This window comes from Orcinus orca, chromosome 10 (genome assembly GCF_937001465.1).
Source record: "Orcinus orca chromosome 10, mOrcOrc1.1, whole genome shotgun sequence".
NCBI lineage: Eukaryota > Metazoa > Chordata > Mammalia > Artiodactyla > Delphinidae > Orcinus > Orcinus orca.
The window spans coordinates 66951970-66979590 of NC_064568.1; the positions used below are offsets into that span (position 1 = coordinate 66951970).

Below are 27621 nucleotides of genomic sequence, written 5' to 3' on the forward strand. Positions count from 1 at the left end.
GAATACCCCACTACAAACCTTTCACTGAAAAAACAAACTCGTAGATAGTGTTAGTCAGGTGTGAGAATGCCTGGAATCTGCGTGAAAGAGCACTCTGCTCCCTGTGACAGACTTTGGAAGAGTTGTAGAGGCTTTATCCTCCTATATCAGAGGAAATTGAGAAAATTCTATTCTGGGTGCTGTATAGATGCTAACAGCAACTCGTGATTGCATAGGTTTCTACAGCTGGACAGCCAAGTAAGAAGCCATCAGCACTCCTTTCCTGCAGTCGGAAACTTCACAACCTCCCCACTCAGGTCTCTGCCATTCATATTGAGTTCACAGAGTATTACTTCCCCGATAATCAGGAGCTGCCAGGTAAGCATCTGCTCTGGTCAGTCCTTACTGTCTTGCTCTTGCTCTTCGCATTTGTCAGCCTCGGGGGCTCTCTGCTTATATTCTGTTTGTCATTTGGAGTTTTAAGTGTTTGAGTTAGTTTAGCACACCTTTGTTGAAAACTCTTCCCTGTGTAAATATATACCTTTGATAATAAAATGAATATTAGCTGATAAGTGAGAGTCGAGCTGCTACTTCATTCATGGTTTCTTTTTTTCTCTGCTTTCCAGTTCCCTGTCCCAATCTTTACATTCAGTTAAATGGTCTGACATTTACTATGGATCCTGTCAGCTTGCTCTGGGGAAACCTCTTCTGCCTGGATTTATACCGCAGCTTGGAGCAGTTCAAAGCTATCTACAAACTGGAAGATTCAAGCCAGAAAGATGAACACTTGGACATCCGACTGGATGCCTTCTGGTTGAAGGTAGGGTAGAGAGTGGGATTTTTGTTCCCTGTTGGCAGCCACAGCTGCACCTTGGCTATAATCCAAGGTTCTGCTCTGTCCATTTGATAGAAGTAAGGAAAGCAGTTTTACAGCCCAAATGGTCTTTCACGTGTGTATTAATGGTGGGTTGCAGAGTTGCTCAGCTGGCCATTCTGAATTGGGTTTCATTTTCTCTCTGAAGGTGAGCTTCCCGCTGGAGAAGAGAGAGCGGGCTGGGCTGCACCGTCCCCAGGCCCTTGTCTTCTCTGCATCAGGCGTGACTGCCACCAATACACGTCACGCCCCACATTGTAGCTGTCCAGACCTTCAGAGTCTCTTCCGGGGTTTTGCTGCTGCTGAGTTCTTTCATTCCAATTATGTTCAGTTTCCCAAGGTGCCAGGCAGCTTTAGCCTTCTGCACATGCTGTTTTTGCATCACGCCTTCCAGGTGGATTCCCGATTCCCTCAATCTAGTGCCCTCCCTCCCCAGAGGCTTAAGGCTTCCCAGGATCTCTGGTCCATCCACTTCACCCAGATCTCCTTGGACTTTGAGGGAACAGAGAACTTCAAAGGCCATTCCTTGAATTTTGTGGCCCCCTTCCCCTTGTCGATTTGGGCCTGCCTACCCCTCCGCTGGCAGCAAGCCCAGGCACGAAAGCTCCTTATGGCCACAGAAGGGAGGCTGAAAGCATCCGCCAGCTTTGGCAGTCCTGTCCATTCTGAGGCCCTTGCCCCTGACACTGTGTCCCATCAGAGGTCAAAGACTGAGCATGATTTGAAAAGCCTATCAGGCCTTACAGAAGTCATGGAAATTCTGAAAGAAGGCAGCAGTAGTGTGGATAACAAAGGGCCTCTGACAGAGCTGGAGGACGCGGCAGATGTGCATGTGCTCATACACTCGCCTGAGCATGTCCGAGTGAGGCTTGACCACTACCAGTACTTGGCTCTCCTCCGCCTGAAGGAGGTGCTCCAGGGTCTTCAGGAGCAGCTTACTAAGGATACCGAGGCCATGACTGGGTCTCCTCTGCAGGACCAGACAGCTTGCATTGGCGTCCTCTTCCCCAGTGCTGAGGTGGCTCTGCTCATGCATCCTGTCCCTGGCGCTGTCGAAGCTGACTCTGAGGGTTCAGATACTACGAGCCTTGTAGATTCAGAGCTGTCTCCTTCAGCGGATAGGGAGCTGAAGTCTGATGCCTCCTCAGAACAGGGCCCAGCAAGCCCCAGGAAGGTTCTGGAGGACACTGACGTTGAAAATCTGGATGCATCCCAGGATAGGCCACTGCCTCTCCATAGCAATGGAGAAGTGCAGGACTCAGATTCTCTTGCACAGCAGGAGGCAGGGAAGGGCCATGAGGCAGTTGATTCCTTACAGGACAAGGGACTGAGCAGCGCCCAGGCACCTAGCTCACCAGCTGAGTTGAAGCCCCCAGGGGGCAAGGATACTGCTGTGAATGGACAGGGCGAGCTCATCCCCTTGAAGAACATTGAGGGAGAATTATCAAGTGCTATTCACATGACCAAGGATGCCACAAAGGAGGCTCTACATGCCACCATGGACCTCACCAAGGAAGCTATGTCTCTGACTAAGGATGCCTTCAGTCTGGGCAGAGACCGAATGACCTCCACCATGCACAAGATGCTGTCTCTGCCCCCAGCCAAGTGAGTGGTTCTCTGCCTCCTTCATTCACCTCCTCTCTCCCTCCTAGCTCTGGCCATTGGGCTCAGGCCTCCTGCCATGTGCACTTGTAGATTGGGAAGCACCGCGTGGTCCAGGAGCGTACATGGAATGGCCTAGTTAATGTGGCAAAGCCTTTAGTTTTCAGAGCTGCCTGTAGAGCAGCGGAAGAACTTTCAGGCTACTTAGAGGATATAGGCATACCAGTCAGAGGGACTTTACTTTCGGGACTACGCCTAATTCTGTGATAGGGGAAGAACCAGAAATTGCAATAAAATAACAAAATCCCATGGATTTTCTCATGCCTCCATATATCTTAGCCTGGTCTTGGGCAGTTTTCAAGTCAACATTTATTGCTTCTTAGCATCAAGCTATCTCCTCTTTCACTGATTCACTGTTATTGATACAGCTATGCTGTATCAGAATAATAATACCTGGCATCTGTATGATATTTTATTCTTTTCAGTGGGCTCTCATATAGTATTTTATTTGATGTAATCCCCACAGCAGCTCGGGGAGGTCGCTGCAGATGTTTGTATCCCCAGTTTATAACTGAGGAAATGGAAGCTTCAGAGAGGATGAGCCCATGGATCCTGTATCTTATAACTAGAAAAGCTGGGGCTTTGAACTTGCTCTTTCTGGTACACCTTATCAATATCTGTCAGAGTAATAGAGAAGGAAGAATTTCACTCATCCGTTCAACAAGTATTTTTTGAGCCCTTACTGTGTGCCAGGCTCTGTGTTAGATGCCGGGGCTACAGTGGGGAGTAAGCAGAAAACACAGAAATGCACAGTCAGAAGAGTGGGAAGGTATAGATTTTTCCATGGGTGCCTGTGGTTTTAGGAAAGATAATGAAAACTATGGGAAATCTTTGCTGGGACACTTAGTGGTTTGGGGACCATGGTTTGAAGATCAGTGGCTTTAGAACTTTTGTCTAAGTGGATTTTCTTAAGTGTGTCTCAAAGCAATGCCTGCGGGTATACTAGTACCTGCTAGGCCTAGATAGCCTAGGAGGAAAGCTTAAAGGATTAATTATGTAATAATACTAGGAAACATTTATTGAGTACTTTCTATGTGTCAGGACTTGTCCTAAATATTAACAATATTAATGCATTGAATTATTGTAAGAACCCTATAAGGCAGGTCCTAATATCACTCCACATTTTACAGATGAGAAAACTGAGGCTCAGAGAGGTAAGAAATTTGCTCAAGATCACACAGCTTGTGAGTGGTGGGGTGAGGATTGAAAGCCTGGACTCCCAATCACCTAATGTGCTGCCTTTTCTAATTAGAGAAAAGTAAGGGAGATGGGAAAAGAGGAGAGGTAAAAAGGAGAAAAGAAAGGTGTGTGATACAAACTCTGTTTGAAACACCAACAGTGACTTCCTAACTGCCCAGGCCAGTGGCCTTTTCTCAGTCATCTTTTTCCAGGACTCCTCTGTGCAGTCAGCCTTGCTGGTCAGTTCATTCTGGGCACTTGTAACCCACCCAGTTCCTCGCACTTCTTGGAAGGAGTCTTTTCTTTTCCCTTGGCTGCTCTCTTCTTCCTTTTATCCTGTAAATGGAACTGTTCCACAGCACTAGGCTGTCCATATTCTGATCGCTTTTGTCATAATTTTTATTTTTTAAATTATAAAAATGATTTGTGTTCATTTCGTTGACAGTGTGGAAAAATAAAAGAATAAAGAAGAAAATGTTAAGAGTCGCTTGTAATGACACTATCCAGAGATAGCCATTATTTACATTGCATCTGTTTGCTTCCAATTTTTCTATACATATTTGTGTATCCATGCGAATGCTTACATGTGCCTACACATATAAAATACCCAAATATTATTTTATAATATTTGTGTATTTATATTATTTCTATATAATATAGAAATTTTCCAGTTTTATTCTCTTTATGATTTATTGTGAATAGTTCCCCATTCATGAGGTATTTGAACATATAATTTTTAATTGCTCTATTATATTCTTGCAGATGGGTGTATCATAAGTTATTCATCCAGTCCACTCTCTGGGGGGCATCATTTAGTCTGTTTCCAATTTTTTCTCAGGTAAAACCAAGGCTGTGTTAAACGTCCCTATTTTTGTGAACATTACGCTTTATGCATATCTAAATCTTTAGAATAAAACCCAGAAGTGGAATTATTGGGTCAAACACTACAAACATTTTAAGGTTCTTGATGTATTTGCCAAACTTTCAGAAGGTTTATATCACTCAAATGCATTTTTGAATACATTTGACCCTTGATCAATGTGGTGATTAGGAGCACTGAATCTCTGTGCAGTTGAAAATCTGCATGTAACCTATAGTTGGCCTTACCTATAAGAGGTTCCTGCATATAAGTGGTTCCAACGCATCCACAGATTCAACCATCTGTGGATTGTGCAGTACTATAGTATTTACTCTTGAAAAAAATTTGCATATAAATGGACCTGTGCAGTTCAAACCCGTGTTGTTCAAGGATCAGCTGTACTTTCGCTCTAGGTTATTTTGTCCATCTCCTCACGTCTGCGAGAGCCCTTATTTTCAGTCCTAACTTCCCTCCCCTCCCCTGCTCTTGCTTTAAAACTATCTACTGCCCATAGCTCCACATTGATCTCCCAGGGGTGCCTTGAACCTCACATATATAAAAGAATAAATTCCTTATCCCTCCCTCCCCCGGCCAGTTCTCTTTTTCTTTCTTTTTTTGGTGGCATCATTCCTTTGCTCATTCAAGCTCTGCCTCTTCCAGGCATTTGTCAGGTTCTGACCATACTTTTAAACTTAAGCATGCTTTAGAATCATCTGGAGGCTTGTTAAAACACAGAGTGCTGAGCCCTGTCCCCAGAGTTCCTCGTCCAGTAGGTCTGAGACAGAGCCTGAGAAGCTGCATTTCTAATGAGTTCCCCTTTAGATGATAATGTTCCTCTGAGGATGACGCTGGGAGCACAGCTCTAGGGAGTCTCACATCTGTTTCTCCTGTCTGCTCCCACATGTGGACTATTTTAGTGAACTATTAGTTGATTTCCTCATTGGATATCTTTCCCTCACTAGCATATTTGGAAAAGGCAGGTCAAACTTCTTTTTTTTTAAATTAATTAATTAATTAATTTGTTTATTTATTTTTGGCTGCATTGGGTCTTTGTTGCTGCGCGCGGGCTTTCTCTAGTTGCGGTGAGCGGGGGCTACTCTTCGTTGTAGTGCGTGGGCTTCTCGTTGCAGTGGCTTCTCTTGTTGCAGAGCTCGGGCTCTAGGCGTGCGGGCTTCAGTAGTTGTGGCACGCGGGCTCAGTAGTTGTGGTTCGCGGGCTCTAGAGCGCAGGCTCAGTAGTTGTGGGACACGAGCTTAGTTGCTCCGCGGCATGTGGGATCTTCCCAGATCGGGGCTCGAATCCATGTCCCCTGCATTTGCAGGCAGATTCTCAACCACTGCGCCACCAGGGAAGTCCCAGGTCAAACTTCTTAAACCACAGGTATGATCTTGTTATTTCCCTTTTCTAAAGCCTTCTGGCTTTTTCTTTATTCTCCCTGAATTGAGTTTGAACTTCTTAGTGTGGCGTAATCAGTTATTACGATATATCCATATGGCACTTTACAGTTTTTTAAAATAGACTATTTTCTAGAGCAGTTTTAGCTTCACAGCAATATTGAGTAGACAGTACAGAGATTTCCTGTATGCCTCCTGCACTTCACAGTTTTCAGAGCACTTTCATGCGTTATCTTTTGTCCAGGGTTTTCTATAATCTGGCTGCCACTCATGTGGTAAAGTGAAAAAAGCACTTAGCAAGAAGTTAGGAGACTTGGGTTCTTCTTAATTCTACCTTTAACTGGGACTGAGTCAGTTTCTTCACCTATAAATAAAATCAGAGGGTGGGCACATAAGGGCTTTAAAGGTTTCTTTAAAGAAACCTTTCTAACTTTATCTTCTATTGCTCTCCCCCGACAAAACTTACGCTCCAGCTGAGCTGAGCTCTTTACTAGTCTCCAAAGGTACATTTCGTTTTCTGGCTCCATGCCTTTGCTCATGCTGTTTCTTCCCCATGGAAGGCCCTCTTCATCATCTCTTTCACAGTCCTTCAAGGACCACCTCAAACATAATCTCTTTCCACAGAGCCGTTCTCTTCATCCTTTCCCCTCTTTGGTATTGCCTAGCCTTTGGCTTGTATCCCTGTCTCTCTTACGGTGTGTGTGACTTACTACCATATAAGGTTATTTGTGTATAAGTCTCCTCTCTCCTGATAGAATGTACATTCTTTGAGGACAGGGGATGTCTTATTCATCACTCCCCACCACTGCCCGGTGCCTTGTATGCAGAGGTTATTCAGTAAGTACTTGAGGAATGAACATAGGTTTCAGATACCATTCACAAGCACCAGGGCTGTAGGTAGTTGGTCTCTTCTGTACATGGGATGACCTGAATAACCTTGACATTTGATATGGGAGAACTGCCTATGCAGTTTGAAATGCTGCAATATGGGGATTCAGAAAGGCCAGCAGTTGAAAAGTGGTCTTGTAGCGGGTAATAATTGACATCAAAGTTTATGTATACAATAACGCTCTGGGCTGAAAAGGATGGGTATTGCAAGGGAATGGAACAACATACCTCCTAAGCCACATTTGTGGGTTTTGTTTTTGTTTTTTAAACAGGGAGCCCATGGCCAAGATAGATGAGGGGGTGGCAGCCCCTGTAGGTGGAGGAGTTGCCCGACTCCGATTTTTCTCCATGAAGAGGACAGTATCTCAGCAGTCATTTGATGGTGTCTCATTGGATAACAGTGGCCCTGAAGACCGGATTTCAGTGGACAGTGATGGCAGTGAGAGCTTTGTGATGCTCTTGGAGTCTGGTAAGCGGAAGCAGAGCCGGGCAGAGTTGTAGAGCCCCAAGAGTGTTCTTTCTGATGCCTGTATTCAGACCAGCAGGATGCAAAAGGAGCTGAGATTTGATAAAGTAGACATTTTCTTAATCAGAAAACCAAAAGAAGAGAAATTTTAGTGGATTTGTGGCTCTGACTTTATCCCCACATCTTCTAGGTTATTGATTAGTACTTGACATTTATCACAGAACAACACTCAAAGAAGAGAGCGCTAGTCTTACAGCCATGTAGCTGTGGTGGTAAGACTAATTCTGTGGCTGTATCAATGGTGTGTGTGTTTGTTGTCTGCTTTTTGCCTAAACTATGTATTTTATTGTTGGAAAATAACTAGGAGCTTTTTGTCTATGATAAAACAAGTAACCTTTAGGCATTAGATTAATCACCACTAGGAGTTAACACTAGTTCTTTCAGCTTATTGAAATGAAAACTTTTAAAATCGCCCCTTAAGAGTATCTAAATGAAAATAAAAAGAGAATGTACTGTTTCTTAAGCTGGATGGTATATATCCATGTTTGTTTTGTTATTATTATTAATTTCTTACGGGAAAATCCAAATATTTAAAAATAGACAGAATCAGGGCTTTCCTGGTGGCGCAGTGGTTGAGAGTCCGCCTGCCGAAGCAGGGGACACGGGTTCGTGCCCCGGTCCGGGAAGATCCCACATGCTGCGGAGCGGCTGGGCCCTTGAGCCATGGCTGCTGAGCCTGCGCGTCTGGAGCCTGTGCTCTGCAACGGGAGAGGCCACAACAGTGAGAGGCCCGTGTACCTCAAAAAAAAAAAAAAAAAAAAAAAAGATTCAAATAGCGAACCTTCATATACCCATTACCTAGCTTCAGATATTAAGAACTCATGGCCATTCTTGTTTTATATATTCTTCTGCCCACTTCCCTTCCTCCCATATTATTTTGGAGCAAATCCGAAACATATCATTTTATCCATAAATATTTTCATTTTGCATCTCTAGAAAATACAAATTTTTTAAATATTAAAATATTTTAAAAATTATGGTAAAATACACATAACATAAAATTTACCATCTTAACTATTTTAAACTATAATTTAGTAGCATTAATTACCTTCAAATCATTGCACAACCGTCACCACTATCCATCTCCAGAGCTCTTTCATCTTGCAAAACTCTATACCCATTAAACAATAACTCCTCATTCCCTCTTCCACCAGCCCCTGGCAACCATTCTACTCTCTGTCTCTATGAATTTGACCATCTGGGTACCTCACATAAATGGAAGCATACGTGACTGGCTTGTTTCATTTCACATAAAATGTCCTTAAGGTTCATTTACGTTGTATGTAGCATGTGTCAGAATTTCCTTCCTTTTTAAGACCATTATTTGTTGTATGTTTATACCACATTTTGTTTAACCATTTATCCGTCCATAGACACTTAGTTTGCTTCCATTTACAGACTTTTTTTAAGGTGACCAAATACCATTGTCTTTTTAAAAATTAACAATAATTCCCTAAATTCATTAAATATCTAGTTAGTCTTCAAATTTCCAGTTGTCTCATGAGTGTCATAAATGTTTTATTTTTACAGTTGTCACTGTTTTTAGAGATTGGATTTGAATAGAATTTTTTGACTCTCAAATTCTTTTGTTATCTTTCTTATGCAGAGTCTGGTCGAGAATCTCTTCCGCCAGGATCTCTTCCCAGTGTGTTAGACAGTGCTGGTGTTCAAGGGAGCCCTGTTGCGGATAGTTATGGCCAGGGGTCACCAGAGGCCAAGAGTTCAGCCTCACCCAGTGGGGAAGACCTTCATCTTCACCTGGTCAGCTGTTCTATTTTCTTCTCTGCAGAGGGTAGGCTCTAAGCTGGAAGCTTGGGACTCAGCTAAGGGAGTCTCCTTTTACAGGTCTCAGTTCTGGTCCTGAAGGTGAATGAGGTGTCCTTGGGGATTGAGGTACGTGGTGAGGACCTGACTGTGGCCCTGCAAGCAGAGGAGCTGACCCTCCAGCAGCTAGGCACCGTGGGACTCTGGCAGTTCCTGCATGGACAGTGCCCAGGTGAGGATGGTGGGATTGCAGGAGAGCTGGTGGGATTTTTCTGGGGCATCCATAGCTTGACTTGCTCCTGTCACTGTGCTCCAAGGGCAGCTACCTTAGTGCCAAGCCCTTGGTGCTTCTCTCCAGCAGCGATTAGGGGGAGGAAGAAGTCTAATGAAGTCTCCTTGCACGGAGCCTCCCAGAGCTCTTTCTGGGGTTTTGTACTCAGTAGGCTAGTCTGCATCCTCACCTCCCAGGTGCTCCTTATGCTTATACATGAGGACTGTGTCCACTTCTTTGTGAGGCTGCTAACATCAAGCTATATCTGATCAGGGAACTTCTGATTCAGTCCTTTGATGTGAATTATCATTTATACTTTAAAAGATGACAGGAAAAATCTGGGCTTAAGCTACATGCTTTGTTTAAAAATTTTTTTAAAAATATTGAGTAGATACTAAAGAATACTTGTAAAATATATATAAGGTATAAAATAACAACAGTACAATGAACCCATGTACCCACTACCTAGTTTAGTAAATAGAACAGTACCATTAACTTTGAAGTCCCCGGGAGTCCCTCTCCAGAACCTTCCTCTTGCCTCTCACCTATCATAGGGAATCACTGTCCTGAATTTTGTATTTCTCATTCTCTTGCTTTACAATTCTTCTGCATGTGTTTGTATCAATGTATTATTTAGCTTTGCAGTTTTTCAAGTTTTTCTAAATGGAATCATAGTTTGTATTCTTTTGTGATTTCAAGTACCATGATATTCTTCAGATTCTTCTAGGTTGTTGAGTTAGCTCTAATTTATTCATTTTTACTACTATATAATATTCTATTGTAGAAATATACCACTTTTTGCTTTTTTAAAAACTGCTTATGCGTACTATGAAATTCACTCCTTGTAAGTATACAATTTGATAAATATTAGTAAGCTTACAAGGTTCTACAACCATCACCATCACCCCCAAAATATCTCTTGTACCCATTACTCTAGTTACTATTCTTCAGTCTGTTCTGAACAGACATTTGGGTTGTTTCCAGTTTTTTTGCTATTTCAAATAGGGCTGTCTTGACATGCCCATCCTTGTACGTGTCTCCTGATATGTATGTTGGAGAGTTTCTCCAGGTTTATATTCCTGAGGAAATAATTGTTAGGTCATTAGGGTAGGTATAGCTTTAACCTTAGTAGATAATGCCAATTTGTTTTCCAGAATGGTTGTACCAATTTGCATTTATATAGGTATGTAAGTTGTTTCATAGCCTTGGCTACACCTGAGATTATTCTTTATGCAGTTTTGAGTAAATTAGCATAGATCCCGCTTGGCTTCCTCAGAGAGAGGTGAGAAGACCAAGACTTGGAGAAAGGAAGAGATGATCAAATTTAGCAGAGTTGAGGGTCCTCTGTCTGTTTGTTTGTTTTTGGCTGTGCTGTGTGGCTTGCGGGATCTTAGTTCCCTGACCGGGGATTGAACCTGGGCCACAGCAGTGAAAGCGCCAAGTCCTAACCACTGGACCGCCAGGGAATTCCCAAGGGTCCTCTGTTTTAAGAGCTTTACCTTGGCCATCAGCCCAGTGCCTCTGATTCATAGCAAGACCAGCTTTTTATTGGTCCTGAACATCCCTTCTGTCATGAGAGGCATTAGAGCAAAGTAGCCAAGCCCACAGTCTTTGCAGTTAGGCTGCCCGCGTGCAAATCGTATCCTTGCTACTTACAAGTTGCGTTACTTTGGGCAAGTTACTCTCTGTGCCGTAGTTCTTTCATCTCTAAAATGGGAATGATAATAATACTTCTGGCCCAGGGTTGTTAGGAATATTAAATATATATAAAGTGCTTAGAGCAATCACTGGCTAGTAATTAATTAATATGTTTTCCTTCTGTCTTTCTTCTCAAAGGCAAAAGCTTTCAGGAAGCCTCAACTTTGAAGACTGGCCACATCAGGCCAGCTGTAGGCCTTCGCTTTGAGGTGGGGCCTGGTGCAGCTGTTCATTCCCCTCTGGCCACACAGAATGGCTTCCTACGTTTCTTGCTTCAGGGCTGTGACCTTGAGCTGCTCACTTCAGTGCTCAGTGGCCTGGGGCCCTTCTTGGAGGATGAGGAGATCCCACTGGTAGTTCCCATGCAGATTGAGCTCCTGAACTCCAGGATCACTCTAAAGGTGAGAGGAACTTTGGGGTTTTACCCTAGACTTAGTCAGGCAAGGGATTCTGGCAGTGACAGCTGTTAACTTCTTCTCCTGTCCCTGTAAAATGTAATGAGGATCCAGTGAGGAAATGCATATTAGCATTCTTTGTCAGTGTTACAGTAGTACATAAAAATGTGTTGCTGGCAAAGAGTCCTGAGTTCAACTGAGGGGATCTTATCTCTAGCCCTGACCCTTGGCATGCAGCATGACTGTGCAAGCCCATTAGGTTATCAGGTCCTCAGTCTCACCACCTCTAGAGTGGGAGAGACTCAATTATGCCTCTCACATCTCACAAGAATGTATGTATAAACACACATTTGACATAAAAGTGCTTCCAGCTCAATGGTGGAAGCATGGCTTGTTACCTAAGTTGCTCTGAGCTGGTTGGGGGCATCATGTGGTTTCTCTCTCTCCTATAGGACGATATCCCCCCCATCTATCCGACCTCTCCAGGCCCCATCCCCATCACTCTAGCCGTGGAGCACGTTGTGCTGAAGCGGAGTGACGACGGTGTGTTCCACATAGGCGGTGAGTTGGGCTTGTCAGCCTCCCGGCTTCTCTGCCTTTTTGCTCCTGTAAAGGAATAGGTGACAACTAGGAATAGTCTGAACGTTGCTGGCAGCTTGTCATTTAGAACCTTTACTTTTTTCCAGCTGCTGCTCAGGACAGACCATCAGCCGAAGTACTTAAAAGTGAGAAGAGGCAGCCCCCAAAAGAACAGGTGTTTCCTGTGCCCACAGGGGAGGCTTTTGGTCCACAGGTGAGGATATAACTGAACAGTACCTTTCCCATAAACCCTTAGGGGCTGTAATCACAGAAGCGGGTAAAACTCAGAGGGCTGAAAAGGTTGCTTGTGCTGGGTACAGCTGGGTGGTCTGGGCTCCTGTCACCTAGCAGCAGCTTCTAGAAATGCTGAACAGAGGATGTAAGTCAGGAGCTGGAGATGAATAGTTGCTGATGACATCTTCCACCTGTTGCTGTCCCTGCAACTGATGAACTCTGAAGAGGGGTTTAGGCTCTTAGGAAATATCTAGTTGGGTTTTCTTGATCATTGACCAAACTTGTGGGTTGTTCTGCTTGAATTATTACTCCTCGTTCCCTTACTGGATGTTTCTGCAAGGTGTGTTACCTTATTTATTCACTGTGAATTACTAATTGTTCCTCAGGTACAAGAACTGCCTACCCTACAAAAGGAACTTATAGAAACTAAACAAGCATTGGCTCATGCCAACCAGGATAAAGAGAAACTTCTTCAGGAGATTAGGAAATATAACCCCCTCTTTGAGCTCTGACAGCAGTGGCTCAGCCATCTGTGCCAAGGAGAGAGGAGGAGATCACCAGCAATCGCACCACCTGCGACAGGCACCATCCAGGGTTGGAAAAGTCAGCTAAGGATGCTCAACTCACTCCTCGTGGTGTCCTTTCTACTAGCAGTTCTGACTTGGATGGAAGACAGGGCAAAGTATTACCACGTTCCAGGAAGTTGGGGGCAGCTTTGTGTGTGGCTCAGGCATCACGTATTTCCTGTATAAAGCCTTTTGGCCCTCTGCACACTAGGTGGAATCTCCTCAACACTGTAGGGTCATTTCACCGTCTGGTTTCATAGCAGAGACGTTTGCTTGCTCCACCTGTGTGAACAAGGCAGAGTACCCATCTCCTCAGTTGGTCACCCACAGAGCCATCAAAGATTCTATGTTCCAGAGCTTCCTGTAGTCGACCTGAGAAGTCCTTGGCCTGAGCTTCGGCCACAGTAGTAGAGTGGAACAGGAAATAGCCAGCAAGACGGGAGCCTGGGGAGGCACAAGAATAAATGAGACATGGATTCTGCCTTGTTTGGAAAGGAAACCAAGCTCATGTCATCTTGGCTCATATTACAATCAGATTTTTCAGGGTTAAGCTTTCTTTCTGTGATGCTTTCATCGCTGTGATGCTGTGGTAGGAAGTAAACAACAGTAGCAGCTCACTTGTATCATCTTTCCCTTCTATAATGCAATTTGTTTGAAATTTAAGAAGAAACTATTCACCCTGAGCTAGGTTGAAGGCATGACATGGTGAGGATCTGTAGGGGAGCTTGGTTCTGCGCCGCTGTTGCTGGCTGTGTCCTGTCTCTCTTCCACAGCTGCACCTCACAGGTTATTTCCTGTCTCCCCGGGGTCCCTGGCGCATCTGCTTTCCCAGCACTATGACTTTCTACCAGCACTCTCATTAGCACTTGGTTGTTTGGGAGCGAAAAATGTGTTTTAAACTGTAACATTAACATCTCAGCCTGTTTCCTCTCACCCCCCTCTATCGCTGTGGCTTTTTAAAATCATGTTAGTTTGACTTAAGTAAAAGACAAAGCAAAACAAAACCCTTCAACCTAGCTAGGTTTTGCCCCTGCCTGATGAAAGAGCTATTTCCCCCTTTTTCTTTACTACCAAATTCTTTACCAACACTCCATCTTCATCCATACTGCTCTGTGATATACTTCAAGCTGTGTTGGACAGAAGTTCATCAGCTAACTCACCTTGAATTGGCAAGATGGCAAAATAGTGATTTAGTAGTGTCACTAAAGTCTTAGTCACACATGACCTACTGAAGGAAAGATAAAATGGTTTCCTTTATGGGAAATCATGCCTGACTTGTATATTCTAGTTTTTTGAGGATAAAAAGAAAAATGTGTTCAAGAAGGAACAAGATCTAATTTGCTCAGACTTTTACAGACTTTTTGTTGTGGTTCGTCACTAAGGTAATCTTAAAAACAACAATTACTATGAGATTATGGGAATGTTCTGTCATGCTTAGGAAACAACGTAGAGACTTAAAAATAAATACCTTTCTAGAGAGAATGTTAACAGGGTAATTTCCCTATGGGTTGATGCTTGGTTTAACCTTATTTAAGAATTTTATAAATAACCTGAAAGTGGGATATTACAGTGCAATCAAATGTCACTGCTTCCAGGCAGTGAAAGATAAATCAGAAGAAATTGAAAAAAAAAGAAGTGAAATTGCAGAAGATTCACAGACTGGGCTGTGAATACTCAGGAAAGTGGCAGGTGAGGTTCTGTTTAAGTGTGAAGTAATGCACTTACGGGAGAATCAGCAACCAGTGAGGCAGTGAGCTCTGTTAGAACTCAGGAAAGAAACCTAAGCATTGCTGAGAGGGAGGAGGGGTCAGTGTGCTGCTGTGGCCAAAAGTCCGACTGCATCATCAGGAAGGGCACGTGGAGCCAACACAGAAAACAGCACCTCATGCAAGGCCATGGTAATGTCTTAAATTATCTGTGCACTTCTAGTGACCTTATTTACAAAGTATATGGTGAAGAGAGTAAAGGTCCAGAGAACAGCAAAAATTATCAGGTGGTGGAGGTACTTCCACATGTGGACACATCTTTAAAATGTTGGCCCCAGTTCTGGAAAGATGAAAGCTGAGGGTAGTGTTAGATCAGATATTCAGTCAAGAGCAGGGACATGTTCTTCAGGTCCCAAAATACTAGCTCTAGGGCCGTACCTATTAGCCTTAGGTAAAAGAAAGCACTTCTCGTAGCAAATCAGAAACTTCTAGAGGTCATTGTTCAAGAAGTGGTGCTGGCAGAAACTGTATGGGTACAGAAAGTTTAAGAGGAATCCTTGCATGATGGTTTTCCAAGAGGAATTATGGAAAACTAGGGCTATTTGGTGATATACAACGGAGAGGGTAACTGCATCCCTCCACAGACTCCCCCTTAAGTGCCTCTTTCAAAGGCAGAACGGTGAACAAAAAGAATCACTGCTCCTCTCAAGTATGGCATTTCTAATGTGTTTAAAGGGGGAGGAGGGAGAGCCAGTAGCCAGAAAATAGAATTATTCAACCTTAGGTTCACCTGAATTGGTATAAAATCACATTCTGATTCTCTTCCTTTCCCCTCCTCTTCTACCCACTGTGTCCCTCCATGCAGAGAATTGCTTGGTACACCCTCACTTTAAGCTTGTGCTTGGTGGGAGGCAATAGAAACAAATCTGGCAAGCACTGAGGCTCACCCCTTTAATGAGCAGAGCTCAGTCAGGTTTTCTGGGCTCTCTGGCGCTCCTGTCCATGTGACAAATGGAGCCCTAGAATTTGAATTTCCTTATGTGACAGCTTTGGGCATTGTGTCTTGAAGTTCTTGCCTCAGGAAATGTGGTTGGGGTCAATGTCCCATGGAATTTTATTAAAATCATCTTGTATAACTTCATACTCCTATTCATTGGGGGAAGAATGACTTTCATAATGAAGAAATGTGACCTTGTTGGTAGTCCTCAGGATAAATGTAAAGGAAAAAGGCAGAAGGAAAACATAGTAGTATCAGCTCCTTTGGACTGCTTACAATTTCTGCCTTGAAGCTCTAAGACTCTGTGAACAAGAAATAACAATACCTCAAGAAAATGTCTGGAGTGATAGCACCGCTCTCCCTCAAAAGGCTTCAGCCACCGCACATTACCATTTCAGCTGTGAAGCATTTACACCTATGTATCATCTGTGATTGTCTAGAGTTCCTGTTTACACAGATATACTAGAGATGAGCTTTAGTGCATATGGACTGGTTTAAATCTCTCTTAGCTGAGCTGCAGGGACGGTTATCCATCTCAAATTCTGTTTTCAACTCACTGGAATAATTAACCTAGTTTATTAGACTTAGGACAGAAGGAGTAGGTTCTATTCTCGTGATGGCTGCTTTTTGCTGTGTATTTAATCTGACCCTCATTTTGCCACAGGCCTCAACCTTCACGTACCCTTTTTCATGGTTCTGAAAGGAATGGTTCCTGTCTATGGAATATACAAGGGATAAGTCACCCCTCACATACCCCATAACTTAAATGCTTCCATTTAACCCATTTACATCAGTTTCCCCATAGGCTAGTTCAGGGGGTAGTGGAAAGAAGAGATAGTTTGAACATAGTGATATGGGAAGTTTCCATTCCAAACCTTTAAACTAAGGGTTTGTTTTTTATTTCTCTCCCCTAGTTAATACTTGCCTAAACTTGCAAAAACAGTTACAGTAATATCACAAAACTATGGAAACAACATTGCTACACAAGCTAGTAGGATGGTTATTTGAGAACTGCAAGAGCTGTGTCATTGCCTTGTGATTTACCATAGTAATTACTGTTTCAAGAGATTCTGGTGTGATGGCCTATCCTTTCAGGGACTATGGCCTTCCCCAGGATCTTCCCCCACCTTCTGCTAGAATAGGAATATTCCCATTCACCTCTGGGTAGGTATGGATAGTAGCTGTTGTTGAATGGGGATTATTTTCTCCCTCTCTTACAACACATACAAGGGGAAACACTCTCAGATAACCTTAAACTGTGAGGCTTTGCTAAGTGGCTAGACTTGGGATGTGAACTTCCTTCTTTAGTATCTGTAAATTTCAGCCATATCCAGTATCTCAAATTGCAATAGGTATAGTTCTTATAACCACTTAAAAAGCTCCCTCTGAGAGTTAAGAGATCTGTTTTTGTTTCTCCCTTCAATATATTAGTTTTTGGTCAAGATTTAGCCTGAGTCTTACAGCATTTCTTTGTGGAATACACTACTGAAGTGTCTTCTCCATTGGCTAACTACACGTTTAAAGCCATGAGTTTTAACGTAAGATACTAAAATCCATATTTGCCCAACTTTGTGTGTCCAAGCTGTTTCCCCCCACTCAGGGTGCTAAACAGAATTGGAATCTTTACTAAGACATGCTCAGGAAAGCTTCAAAAGAGAACAGCTTCAAAACCCCTCTCCTTATGACACCAAATGATTGAGAGGAAAGAATTCTTGGAGATTGCCAATTATATTACAGTAGCCTTATTACTGCTAATCACTGTCAATAAAAGGTCACTCCATTCCCCTCTACGTGAGGAAAACAATGAGAATGTATCCAATGAACTGGAATATTGGTCAGTATTGGGAAATATTAATGTTGCAGTACCTAATCAAACCTTGAGTGTACTGGTTCTGTGAACCACTTGAAAAAAGCAAATTAAACTTATTAACAGTATTGGTTCTGGTATATCTGTTTATAGCAACTGAAACATACGGGTTTTTACATTGTTTTTAAGTACTTTAAGTACTCTTTTATGAGATAAAATTTTATTGGTTCTGGTAGGAAATGGGGAGGGCTCAAATTTTCACAAAAAAGCCAAGACCAGTTTTATTCTGACACCAAAAAAGAACGATGAACTTCTCCCCACCATTCCAACCTGCTAGACAGAAAATGAATGCAAACATGGCAAGTTGGAAAACAGTTTAATGATCACTCACCAAAATGTTTACAAGGACAGACTATTCCACTACTCCTGCTGTCACCGTGTCCTTCATGGTAGAGTATCACAAGTCAAAAGTTTCTGATTGTTTCATTTACTTAAAACCAAATGTAAGAAACAACCTAAGTCATTGCAACTTCAGGCTTCAATGTGAAACCATCAAACCGTCTTGGAAGGGTTTTCTTTCTGAAAGCAGCATTCCTGTCCAGAAGATGCTTAAGGTTCATCAACCTTTCTTCTTCCAACTATCCAGTAATAGTTAAATGCCTCAGAATGCCCTCAGAGGTCCCAATATTTAGTCAAGGCAAGTATGAAACAGGCTGCATGCCTTCAAGGTATAATGAATATGAGAGTTTTGAGGAAGAGATTAAAGCATCATGGAATCCTTCGAGGACTGAGATACTAAAGCACCAGTGCAGAGAGTCTCATGCAATAGAAAGTCTGGAATGAGTACTTCTTCCTTCAGTACCAGGCCCTTCTAGACTGTGGTTTAGAAGAAGATGATTTTTTTGTGCTTCGAGTTGGGAATTTGCCCCTTCGACTTCAGCCTCCGAACAGCCTCCCTCATATGTTTGGGTTGTAGCGGTGGCATTTCTCCCCACTTCTCACACACATCCAGTGCTAAACAGAGGGCAAGGAGAGAGTTTCATTATCACACAAGAGCTTATGTATTACAATCCTTTTGAGTCCTGTAATTCTCATTAACTCTCTTAAGCTTGCTAAAGAAATAAACCAACACATTTTCCCTTCTTAAGAGAATGCTATAAAATGTATCATGTTAGCTTTAGTATATCCCACATCAGGTATTATCATAGGCAACAGTTTAAAACATATCTTCTCCTTAAAAGAATAGGTATTTCACCAGCTAGAAATTAGCAATGGGCAGCAGCCAGGTTCTTTACTTGATGGACAGGGGGCAGTTCCCAGGGATCATAACATCAGGGACAACTACTCACCATACCACACTGGTCAGCCCCAGTGACTGCTTTTTTTTGTACCTTTACTTTTGGCACCAGAAATGAGCAAAATCCATTGGAGGAAAATACAGAGTCTGCTTCTGTCACCCTGGGCTGAGGACAGGAATCAGGAGGGCAGATTTCCTAGGTGTTTCCAGGCCTTCCAGTATTGAAATTTTCAAGGAATAATGTTCATGCTCTCCTGAATGCAAGGCTCCCTTTATAGTGTAAATGGAAACCACCACTGGTGCCTTAATAAGTCCCTCACTATAGATATTCTTGGAAATAAGACCACCACAGGCTCAATCCAGTATTTAGACCAACACCACTCACCTTCTTCTACCACCTCCCCGACGAAAACTTTGGAAATACCAGACATAGCAATAACAACATTCTGAGACACAGAGGTACCAGTGATGGACTGGATCAGCTTGAAAGAAGGACAAAAGACTGTGATTAAGGTAGTCAAGGACTGGCTTTGGAACATAGTACCCATAAGAGCTCTGCACTGAAAGAGTTCACTAAAGGCTGGATCTGAAATTGACACCAGTAAAACAAAAGGATTCAGGTGTATAATGGCCTATTCTATTTGTTGAGACCCTATCCCTAGAATACAAAATTACAACTGGTCAGATTATGGAGGGGCATGCTATTTTTATTTTCCTGCCTAAATGTTCCACCAACTTGCCTAACACCTCACTTCAAAATGCCAATGGATACAGCTCTTGAGTCTCATTCAGTTCTCATAGCTCATGGAAATGAGTGTGGTAGTCCATCCTTACCCTTTTAATGGCTGCCTTAGGGAAAGCTGACCGGCGATACATTTCATAACGGTTCAGCTGCTCCTCAGAAAAAGAAGAAACCAGGATTCTAGACAAAGATTCAGGTAATTAAGTTCACTTATAAGAATGAATACTTAAGATGTATATTATTATGTCAATAAAAGCAAGTCTCAGATATTTAAAAAATAAAATTTTCAAGGGATCAATAGTATTAGGCTTAGTGTTTATGAGGAATGAAGAGAAAGCATCTCTACTCTTACGGAACTTGACAATAAGTGAAATACGAGTTCCTTTCTTACTTCACTAAGAACAAAAACAACAACGTTGGGTCATTGAATCACACTATACAGGTTATGTTTTCAGCATTAGGCTCTCTCTCCCCATAAGGCTACGCTTCACATTAAAGATAAAAATTTAATATGTAAATTTATATTCAAACCAGTAGTTTCCAACATTAACAGATTAAGGGGAAATTTTATAAAATATATGGAAAAGGGTTAATAATCTTAATATATAGTTAAATTTTCAAATAAATTAAAAGATGGCCATACCAATTTTAGAAAATGAGCAAAGGAAGTGAATAGGAAATTTATAAAATATACCAATGGCCAATATATAGAGAGGAAAAAAATTAAGCTTCAGTATTAACTAAAGAAATTAAAATGATGAACTAAAGAAAGATTAACATTTTTCATAAAACAGATAAAGAAGTATTAAAAAGCATGGTATTAGTGAGGATGGGAGGACACAAACTCATACATGCTGGTAGACTGTGAGGTGGAACAACCTTTTTGGAGAATCTGGAAATACAAATGAAAAACCTTTGAAAATGTTCATACTGTTTAAACTACCAATTACCTTCTAGGAGTTTATTTTAGGAAGTAAATGGACAAGTATGCAAAGATGTGCTCAAAGATGTTGATCATAATGTTGTCAAAAGAGAAAAAAAAAAACCAGAACTACAGAAATAGATTACATCATAGTTCATCCACATAATGGAATACAATGCAGCCATTAAAAATGATGATTTATGGGCATATTTACTGACATGAAAATATTTAGCTATATACTGACATATCAAACATTAAAGAATATATCTGAAAAGGTATATACCCAAATATATACCCTGGGTAAACTCTGGGTGGTGGAATTATAAGTAATTATTTTTTCTATTTTTCTGTATTTTCTGAATTATTTGCAATGAACCCATACCATTTTTACTATCAGAAAACATAATGAATCTATTTCCTGAAGAAAATTATGACCTAGATGTATAATTAATGACATGGAAAACATTTACCATATATAATGTGGAAAACAGGTTACAAACAGTCTTTAACATCTTTGAAATTTTAAATTTAATTTATAGATTTATATGTGTAAAGAAAATATCTTGGTGAATATACATCAAAATATTAACAGTGTTTATTTTGGTGGTATGGTGATATTTTTCTTTTTACTTATATTTTCTATACCATAACATAATAAAATATTAAGTGCTTTATTTTCTTTTGAGTTTAAAAAAGAAAAAAAAAATTTAAGGACAAGAAAAGTGTATTAACTTTGTGTGGTCAGGTTAGAGCCTTGAAAGGGGAAAGATCAGAAAAGTGACTTACTGCATCTTTTGAATCTCATCTTCATCCACTTTCTGCTTCTTCTCTTTCTTTTCTTTGGTATCTATTTTCAGTTTTTTGGCTGCAGGAGTAAGTAATGATGAGTCTTCCCTTTCAACTGCTGTTAAATCTGAGATATCCTGACTCTTGAGCTAAGAAGACAAAAGAAACCCTTTATACATTTGGTCTACTTCCCAGACTTGGGTAAGGTAAGAAGACATCATTTCTCATTACAACACAACAAATCCACTTATTTCTGTAGTTTTTGGTTCCAGGCATTGGCTGTACCATCAAATATAAGCTACCTTGTCTCTCCTAAAGGAGTTTTCAGCCCAGCTGTGGAAAGAAAACCTACTAAATAGTCCAGTTTTCCAGGTTAGCTATGATCCTAGTTCCAGTTATCTGTTTACAAGGGCAATGTAGTGCCAAGGATCATGAAAACCACTCTCCCCCTGATCCTCTTCTTCTGACCTCATTCTTTAGAGGGGATGTCATAAAAGTCCTCTCCACCCAGCCAGCTCTTCTTCGTCTAAATCTATAGATCTCTTTACTGATGATGATTCCATGTGGAAAGAATATTAAAAAGGAGGCACCTTCTCATCAAAGCAGTGTTTTTTTGAATTTGGGACTTTAAAGTGAGCTTCTCCCACATGTAGGGCTCTTTTCTTCCTATCTTTCAATACCACTGTATCATGCAAATATTTACTTCCCATTACTAGACTGATAACTTTATTTATTCTTTAGTTCTTTTAATTAATTTATTTTTGGCTGCATTGGGTCTTTGTTGCTGTGCGCGTTCTTTCTGTCGTTGCAGCAGTTGGGGGCTACTCCTTGTTGTGGTGCACGGGCTTCTCATTGCAGTGGCTTCTCTTCTTGCGGAGCACGGGCTCTAGGCACGCGGGCTTAGTAGTTGTGGCTCGCGGGCTCTAGAGCGCAGGCTCAGTAGCTGTGGCACATGGGCTTAGTTCCTCCGCGGCATGTGGGATCTTTCCGGACCAGGGCTCGAACCCGTGTCCCCTGCATTGGCAGGCGGATTCTTAACCACTGTGCCAACAGGGAAGCCCCTAGACTGACAACTTTTTGAAGATAGGTTTGTCTCTTATTTATCTCTCCTCACATAAATATTTACCATTGTTTTACTCATACTAGATGTTTAATATCTGTTTAATAATGACAAAAAAAATCCAAACTTCATCCCCTCCAACAATATAGACTCTAAGGATACAACAAACCTCATTAATGAGATTTAACTTCTGTTTCCTTAAAGAGAAGCTCACATTTAAACTCATACAGGAATATGAGAAGTATGTTGAGAGCGAAGGCAGTAAATCTTTAACAACCTTTTCAACTTCTTCTCTAGTTACTGATATATACAAATTTTCTAACTTCTCTGTGCTTCAATTTTGGTGATTTATATTATCCTTAAAAATGAGCCATTTTTTTTGAAGTTTCAAAATTACTTGTTCTAAACTTGAACATCAAATTTTCTTAAAGCTTAAAGATCTCCATATCAGTGCCTATAGCCCTTTCTTATTTCATAATGTTGTACATTTACATTTCAAATAACCAGGTCTTAATTTTATTGTTTATGTTTTTAAAGCACTAATTCATTAACATCTACTTTCATCCTGATTAATTCCTTGCTCCTACATTCTTCTGGTTTATTTTGTTCTTTTTCTGGTTTCTTGAGCTGGGTGCTTATTTTCAATATCTCTTGTTTGTTAGTAAAAATATGTAAGGTTATGAATTTTTCTTTAAATAAAGTTTTGGTCAAATCCCATTGGATTTGACGTGGCATTCTCTTTGTTAATTTCTTTAATCCAAAGGCTATCTAGAAACTAGTTTAAAATGTCCAGGTGTTAGTTTTTTGGAGGGAGTGGGAGTGGGAGAAATTTTTGTATTTAATTTCAGGTTCTATTGCACTGTACTAACAGGATATGATCTGTTATGATTTCTACTTTTAAGAATTTATGCTTTTCTTTGTGGTCTGGTATATGATCAATTTAAAAAAGTGTTTCACAAGCATCAGAATTTTTTTTTTATCTTCTAGGTGCAAATTTCTATATGTAGTGAGCTTTTTACTGGACTAAGCTAATTATTACTTAAATCCTTTCTGTCCTTGAGATCTGTTTTTAAAGTTCCTTCTTAAAGTAGTTTTGTCACATTTTTCTTTTTCTAAAAGTTCTTAACTTTATATATTTTGATACAACTTTATGCTCTGAAAGGCTGTTTCCATTTAATTCAATGTCTTCACCCATGCTCTCACACTTACATTCAAACAGGAATTATAGTTCTAAGACCCCAAGATTCTACCTTTAGAAATGGAACCTAGAGAACGCTGAGATTCTAGTATCCTGACTGATGCTCAGCGGAGCAACACTGCTGAACTCTTGGGATGGCACAATTGATAGGTTTGGTGCTATAAAGACCCTTGGACATTAGCACCCAGGTCACTGGTAGCAGTGAAATGTCCGAAGAGGATAAGAACGTGACTAAATTAGTAACTACCTCAAAGTCTCCCTTTGACGACTCCGCAGCCTATAATGACAAAGTTACACTTAAGCAATATCTAAGAAACCATATTGAGGTGAAAGTGGTACTAGGAATCCTGGGTTCTAGCTTTTGCCCTAAGTTTCAGTGTTGATTGGCATTGACTTCAATTTCCTCACCAGGAAAACCAAGAGGCAATTTGAAATTCCCTTAGAAGTAGCTTTAACGCCTAAGGGCAGGGATTAAAAATACTGACCCAGTGCTTGGGTCTCGGGAACTGAACCTGCTCTGAAGGTTTTGTCTCCTCTCTCCCCCCAACCCCGCGATGGCAGATCTAAAGGGTCACTATCTTAGCTTGGGAGGGACCAACCAAGAAGCCTGTCAAGCAGCCAGTGACACAACTCCTCCGGCCTCATCAACACATCTCTCCCTACCTCGCCTTCTTCAGCCGAGGCCTCTTTCAATTCCCCATCTGCGTCTCCGTCAGTTTCCTCCGGGATTCCGTCCGCGTCAGTAACCCCCGGGCCTCCAGAAGCAGCGGCCGTCTCATCTGACTCCCCTGTCTCTCCACCTTTTTCCGTGGGCGACTCGCAGGAATCATCCATGGCGGCGAGAAGAAAGATGGGAGACGAGATCGCGATGCTGTCAGACTCAGGACCTCGGGACTCCGCGCAGCACCGCAGCCCAGGAGCTTACTTCCTGTCGTCGCGCTGCTATGACATCACCCATACCGCTCCTCCGCGGGGTCGTTTAGAGGCGCGCCTAGAGGACTTCACGGCTCCGATTTACTTCTGATTTGGTGGCGGTGGGGAGAGGGAAAATTGAGGGCACGGAAATCAGTTTGTGGATTTTCCACCTTGGGAAACCAGCATTTGTAAAGGAGAGCTTTGTTGTTTACTGAAGGGCTTCTTTTTCCTTTCCGTCTTTCTCAAAACGCAGTGTCAGTGAACTCCGTCCTTAATCCGCTTTCCTCAGATTAAAGTTTGGGGACAGGAGAAAACTCAATTCCGTTGTTCGCCCTTGTGGGATGCGGCTACCGGGCAAACGCAGGCAGGAACTCAACCTCTTACAGTTCAATTGGACAGAGACCTCGGGCTTGTGTTAACATTGAATTGCCAGCATTTCTCTTCCGTTCCTCAAGCACCTAAAAAGAAAGAAAATAGTCATACAGCTTGAACAGAATTTAAACAATGCAGTATTAACTTCACAACTACTGAGCGTCTACTTCGAGCCAGGAACAGTCCTAGCACCACAAACAAAAAACAGGCGGATTCTACGCAATTGTATGATTTTCCCAATTCACGAGGACTCAAGATTGGGGTCGGTTTTACAAATCTGACTTTTAATGTCACTTTGGTTAATGTCATCAAAAGTAAGAGGAGGGCTTCCCTGGTGGCGCAGTGGTTGAGAGTCCGCCTGTTGATGCAGGGGACACGGGTTCGTGACCCGGTCCGGGAGGATCCCACATACCATGGAGCGGCTGGGCCCGTGAGCCATGGCCGCTGAGCCTGCGCGTCCGGAGCCTGTGTCCGCAACGGGAGAGGCCACATCAGTGAGAAGCCCGCGTACCGCAAAAAAAAAAAAAAAAAAAAAAAAAAGTAAGAGGAAATAGGGGCTTCCCTGGCGGTCCAGTGGTTAGAACTCCGCACTTGCACTGCAAGAGGGGCGGGTTCGATCTCTGATCCGGGAACTAGGATCCCGCATGCCTCGGGGGCAGCTTAAAAAAAAAAAAAGTAAGGGGAAACAAATCCTACTGGGAGGGAGATATTTCCTTTGAGTGTTTCGCTTTAACGAGCCATTTCAGGGATTGGGAGCATGAAGTGCGGATATTTCCCTTTTAAAATTTTCCTCTCTTTCCTCATTGCGGTACGGAGGGGGGCATTTTACTCACGTCTTTATCACTAGATTCCCACACCCATTACATATTTATGTGTTCAGAAGGAATGGCCTTGGAAATGTAGGTGCGCGTTACCATATTCCTCTCTTTGTTTCTACACGCCTGGATGAATTACCGTATTTTGTGTCCTGCGAGCTCCCAAAACCTTTGGAAAAGGAGCGCACTTCGGGAGGCGCAGACAGGTGAACCGCGTTTTTTCCCTTCCACTTATACAGCGGGTGACCCTGCGACGGTCTCTTCTTGACCTGGGAGGCCTATCACTGCGCAGCGGGGTGCACTTGGCGCAGACCACAACCACCTGCTCCCGCTCGCTGAGCCCCGCCCAGCTAGGTGGGCAAGGGGGCGGGGCTCGGGGGCGCTCTGACGCGTGACGCCGGATCCCGGAAGTGACGCGCTCCTGGGGGAAAAGGCGGGGGGAGGGGGGTGGTGTCCCGGCCGGTTTGGGGGGCGCGTTGCCCGGAGACCGAAAGTTTGCGAGCCAGAACAGGCTTGGCGGCGGCCCCGGAAAGGGGGTCCAGGGGGCGGCGGCCCTGGGGATGGGGAAGGAGCAGGAGCTGCTGGAGGCGGCCCGCACCGGACACCTCCCGGCCGTGGAGAAGCTGCTGTCCGGGAAGCGGCTCTCCTCAGGCTTCGGGGGAGGCGGCAGCGGGGGCTCAGGGGGAGGCGGCGGCGGCGGCGGCGGCGGCGGTGGTCTCGGCTCCTCGAGCCATCCCCTATCCAGCCTGCTCAGGTGGGTAACGCTACGGGGCTGGGCAGCTGCCTGGAGACCCCCCTTCCCCTGCCCGTCTCCTGGGTCCCCAGAGAGATCGGGGCTCCGGAGGCCCTGGTGGGGTGGGTTTGCGGGGTGCCCTGGGGCGAGGGCAGGCGGCCCAAGGGGCGAGGGTCGCCGGTGCGGGTCCGCGCGGCGTCAGGCTCTCCTCGTCTCGCCTAACCCGGCAGCGAAGAATGGTGGGAGTGCCCAGGTGGCAGCCTCCGCCGCATGGCACAGCCGGGTTTCACCCTCGCCCGCTGTTGGGTGCCAGCTGTTGTGTCTCACAAGCCACTTTAGAACAGAAAATATGTATATTTTAAATCTCCCTCATCTCCTGCAGAAACTCCCACGCCTTGCAGAATCTCGCGGTTCCCTTGGAGGAAATTCTCTTGATTCCCTTCTTTTGGGAACTTGGAACCTTCCACCAGGCTCTGCAGGACGTGGCTTTTGTTGTTTATATTAAAATTGCCTCTGGGTTTATCACGCTCAAAGTGTTCTTCTTTGAGCCCCTCTTGTGCTTGAAGCTTCCATTCTGGTTCCTTATAGTGAATCTCATTGGATTAGTCTGTTAAGTGTCATATGCAGGGTTCATCAGGGGGGTTATTCATCAAAAAATAAAGCTTTAGAAAGACTTGTTTAGGAAGCTGAGGGGTGCTTTAAACTTTTCCAAGGTCTGTTGTTAAAATGAACACTTGAATCTGGAGCTGTAAGGATTGAGAGAAAAAGGTCGTTTTTATGTGGCTTGGAGGGGGGATTGTAGGTGCTTTGTCAGTGTGAGTAAAATGTGTTGTTTCAGCAGCACTTTCATAGCCGGTTTTCTTTTCCTTCCTTGTTCTTTTGAGGTTTTTAAGAAGTGGAAGTTCATTTAGAAATGGCTTCATTCGCTTTTGTTCCCCATTAGTTTATGTAACTTCAATTTGAGTGAGCTTGGACCTAAAAAGCCCAAGGCTCTAATAAATTGTTAGGTATTAAGCACTGAGTGCAAACCCAGGTCTATACAGGAAGATATTAAAAAGCAGTCTAAGAGAATTCTCCCAGGGGGTTCTTTTGGGGAGGCAAAAACCAGTACCATTTGCGGCAATTTCCAGCCCCTAGAACAATGCTGTCACATAGTTAGTACTCAGGATTTGTTGAATAAATAAAAGTATCAATTAGGAAATGATACATTTCTACATAAACTGATGGTGGTACTCACTGTTAGTAGTTCAGAGAAATGAGACATCACTGTGGGATGAGATGGAGATCAGGGCTTCCAGGAGGAGGGGGACTTCAGCTGACTTTGCAGGATGTGAGGATTTGGGTAGGTGAAGTACTATGAGAGCGTTCCAAGTGGGCGCACCATGATCAGGGGCACTGAGGTG

General features: G+C 43.0%; 3 protein-coding genes across 13 annotated transcripts in view; 2 read left to right on the forward strand and 1 right to left on the reverse strand.

Moving 5' to 3' along the window:
• BLTP3A (bridge-like lipid transfer protein family member 3A) overlaps positions 1-17501 on the forward strand; it is a 57136-nt gene extending 39635 nt beyond the window's left edge. For all 3 annotated transcript variants that reach the window (XM_049693731.1, XM_004267701.4, XM_033424197.2), the window contains 10 exons: positions 216-357; positions 606-799; positions 1002-2458; positions 7108-7304; positions 8968-9122; positions 9207-9357; positions 11233-11495; positions 11942-12050; positions 12176-12282; positions 12689-17501. In XM_049693731.1, coding sequence (XP_049549688.1) covers positions 216-357; positions 606-799; positions 1002-2458; positions 7108-7304; positions 8968-9122; positions 9207-9357; positions 11233-11495; positions 11942-12050; positions 12176-12282; positions 12689-12814 — 2901 coding nt within the window. In that variant the 3' untranslated portion in view covers positions 12815-17501. The remainder of the gene's footprint in view (positions 1-215; positions 358-605; positions 800-1001; positions 2459-7107; positions 7305-8967; positions 9123-9206; positions 9358-11232; positions 11496-11941; positions 12051-12175; positions 12283-12688) is intronic.
• A 236-nt stretch (positions 17502-17737) lies between these two features.
• On the reverse strand, positions 17738-25766 carry TAF11 (TATA-box binding protein associated factor 11). 2 transcript variants are annotated; one of them, XM_004267699.3, is made up of 6 exons: positions 25625-25760; positions 24047-24756; positions 21126-21274; positions 19510-19597; positions 19061-19157; positions 17738-18392 (listed from the first exon to the last, which is right to left on the reverse strand). In XM_004267699.3, the coding sequence occupies exons 2-6, from the start codon at positions 24215-24217 to the stop codon at positions 18262-18264; spliced, it is 636 nt and encodes a 211-aa protein (XP_004267747.1). In that variant the 5' UTR covers positions 24218-24756; positions 25625-25760; the 3' UTR covers positions 17738-18261. The 2 variants fall into 2 exon arrangements, with proteins under 2 accessions (XP_004267747.1, XP_004267748.1); XM_004267700.4 differs by lacking the exon at positions 19061-19157 and having other exon boundaries at positions 25625-25766.
• Positions 25767-25905: 139 nt separating this feature from the next.
• Positions 25906-27621, forward strand: part of ANKS1A (ankyrin repeat and sterile alpha motif domain containing 1A) — a 188851-nt gene continuing 187135 nt past the window's right edge. For 4 of the 8 annotated variants that reach the window (XR_007469904.1, XM_004267697.4, XM_033424198.2 and 1 more), the window contains exon 1: positions 25925-26239. Coding sequence is in view for 7 of the 8 variants with exons in the window: in XM_004267697.4 (XP_004267745.2) it covers positions 26046-26239 (194 nt within the window). In the remaining variant the exon portion in view is untranslated. Of the gene's footprint in view, positions 26240-27621 lie in introns of all 8 variants that reach the window. The other 4 variants (XM_049693732.1, XM_033424201.1, XM_033424202.1 and 1 more) reach the window with 2 other exon arrangements.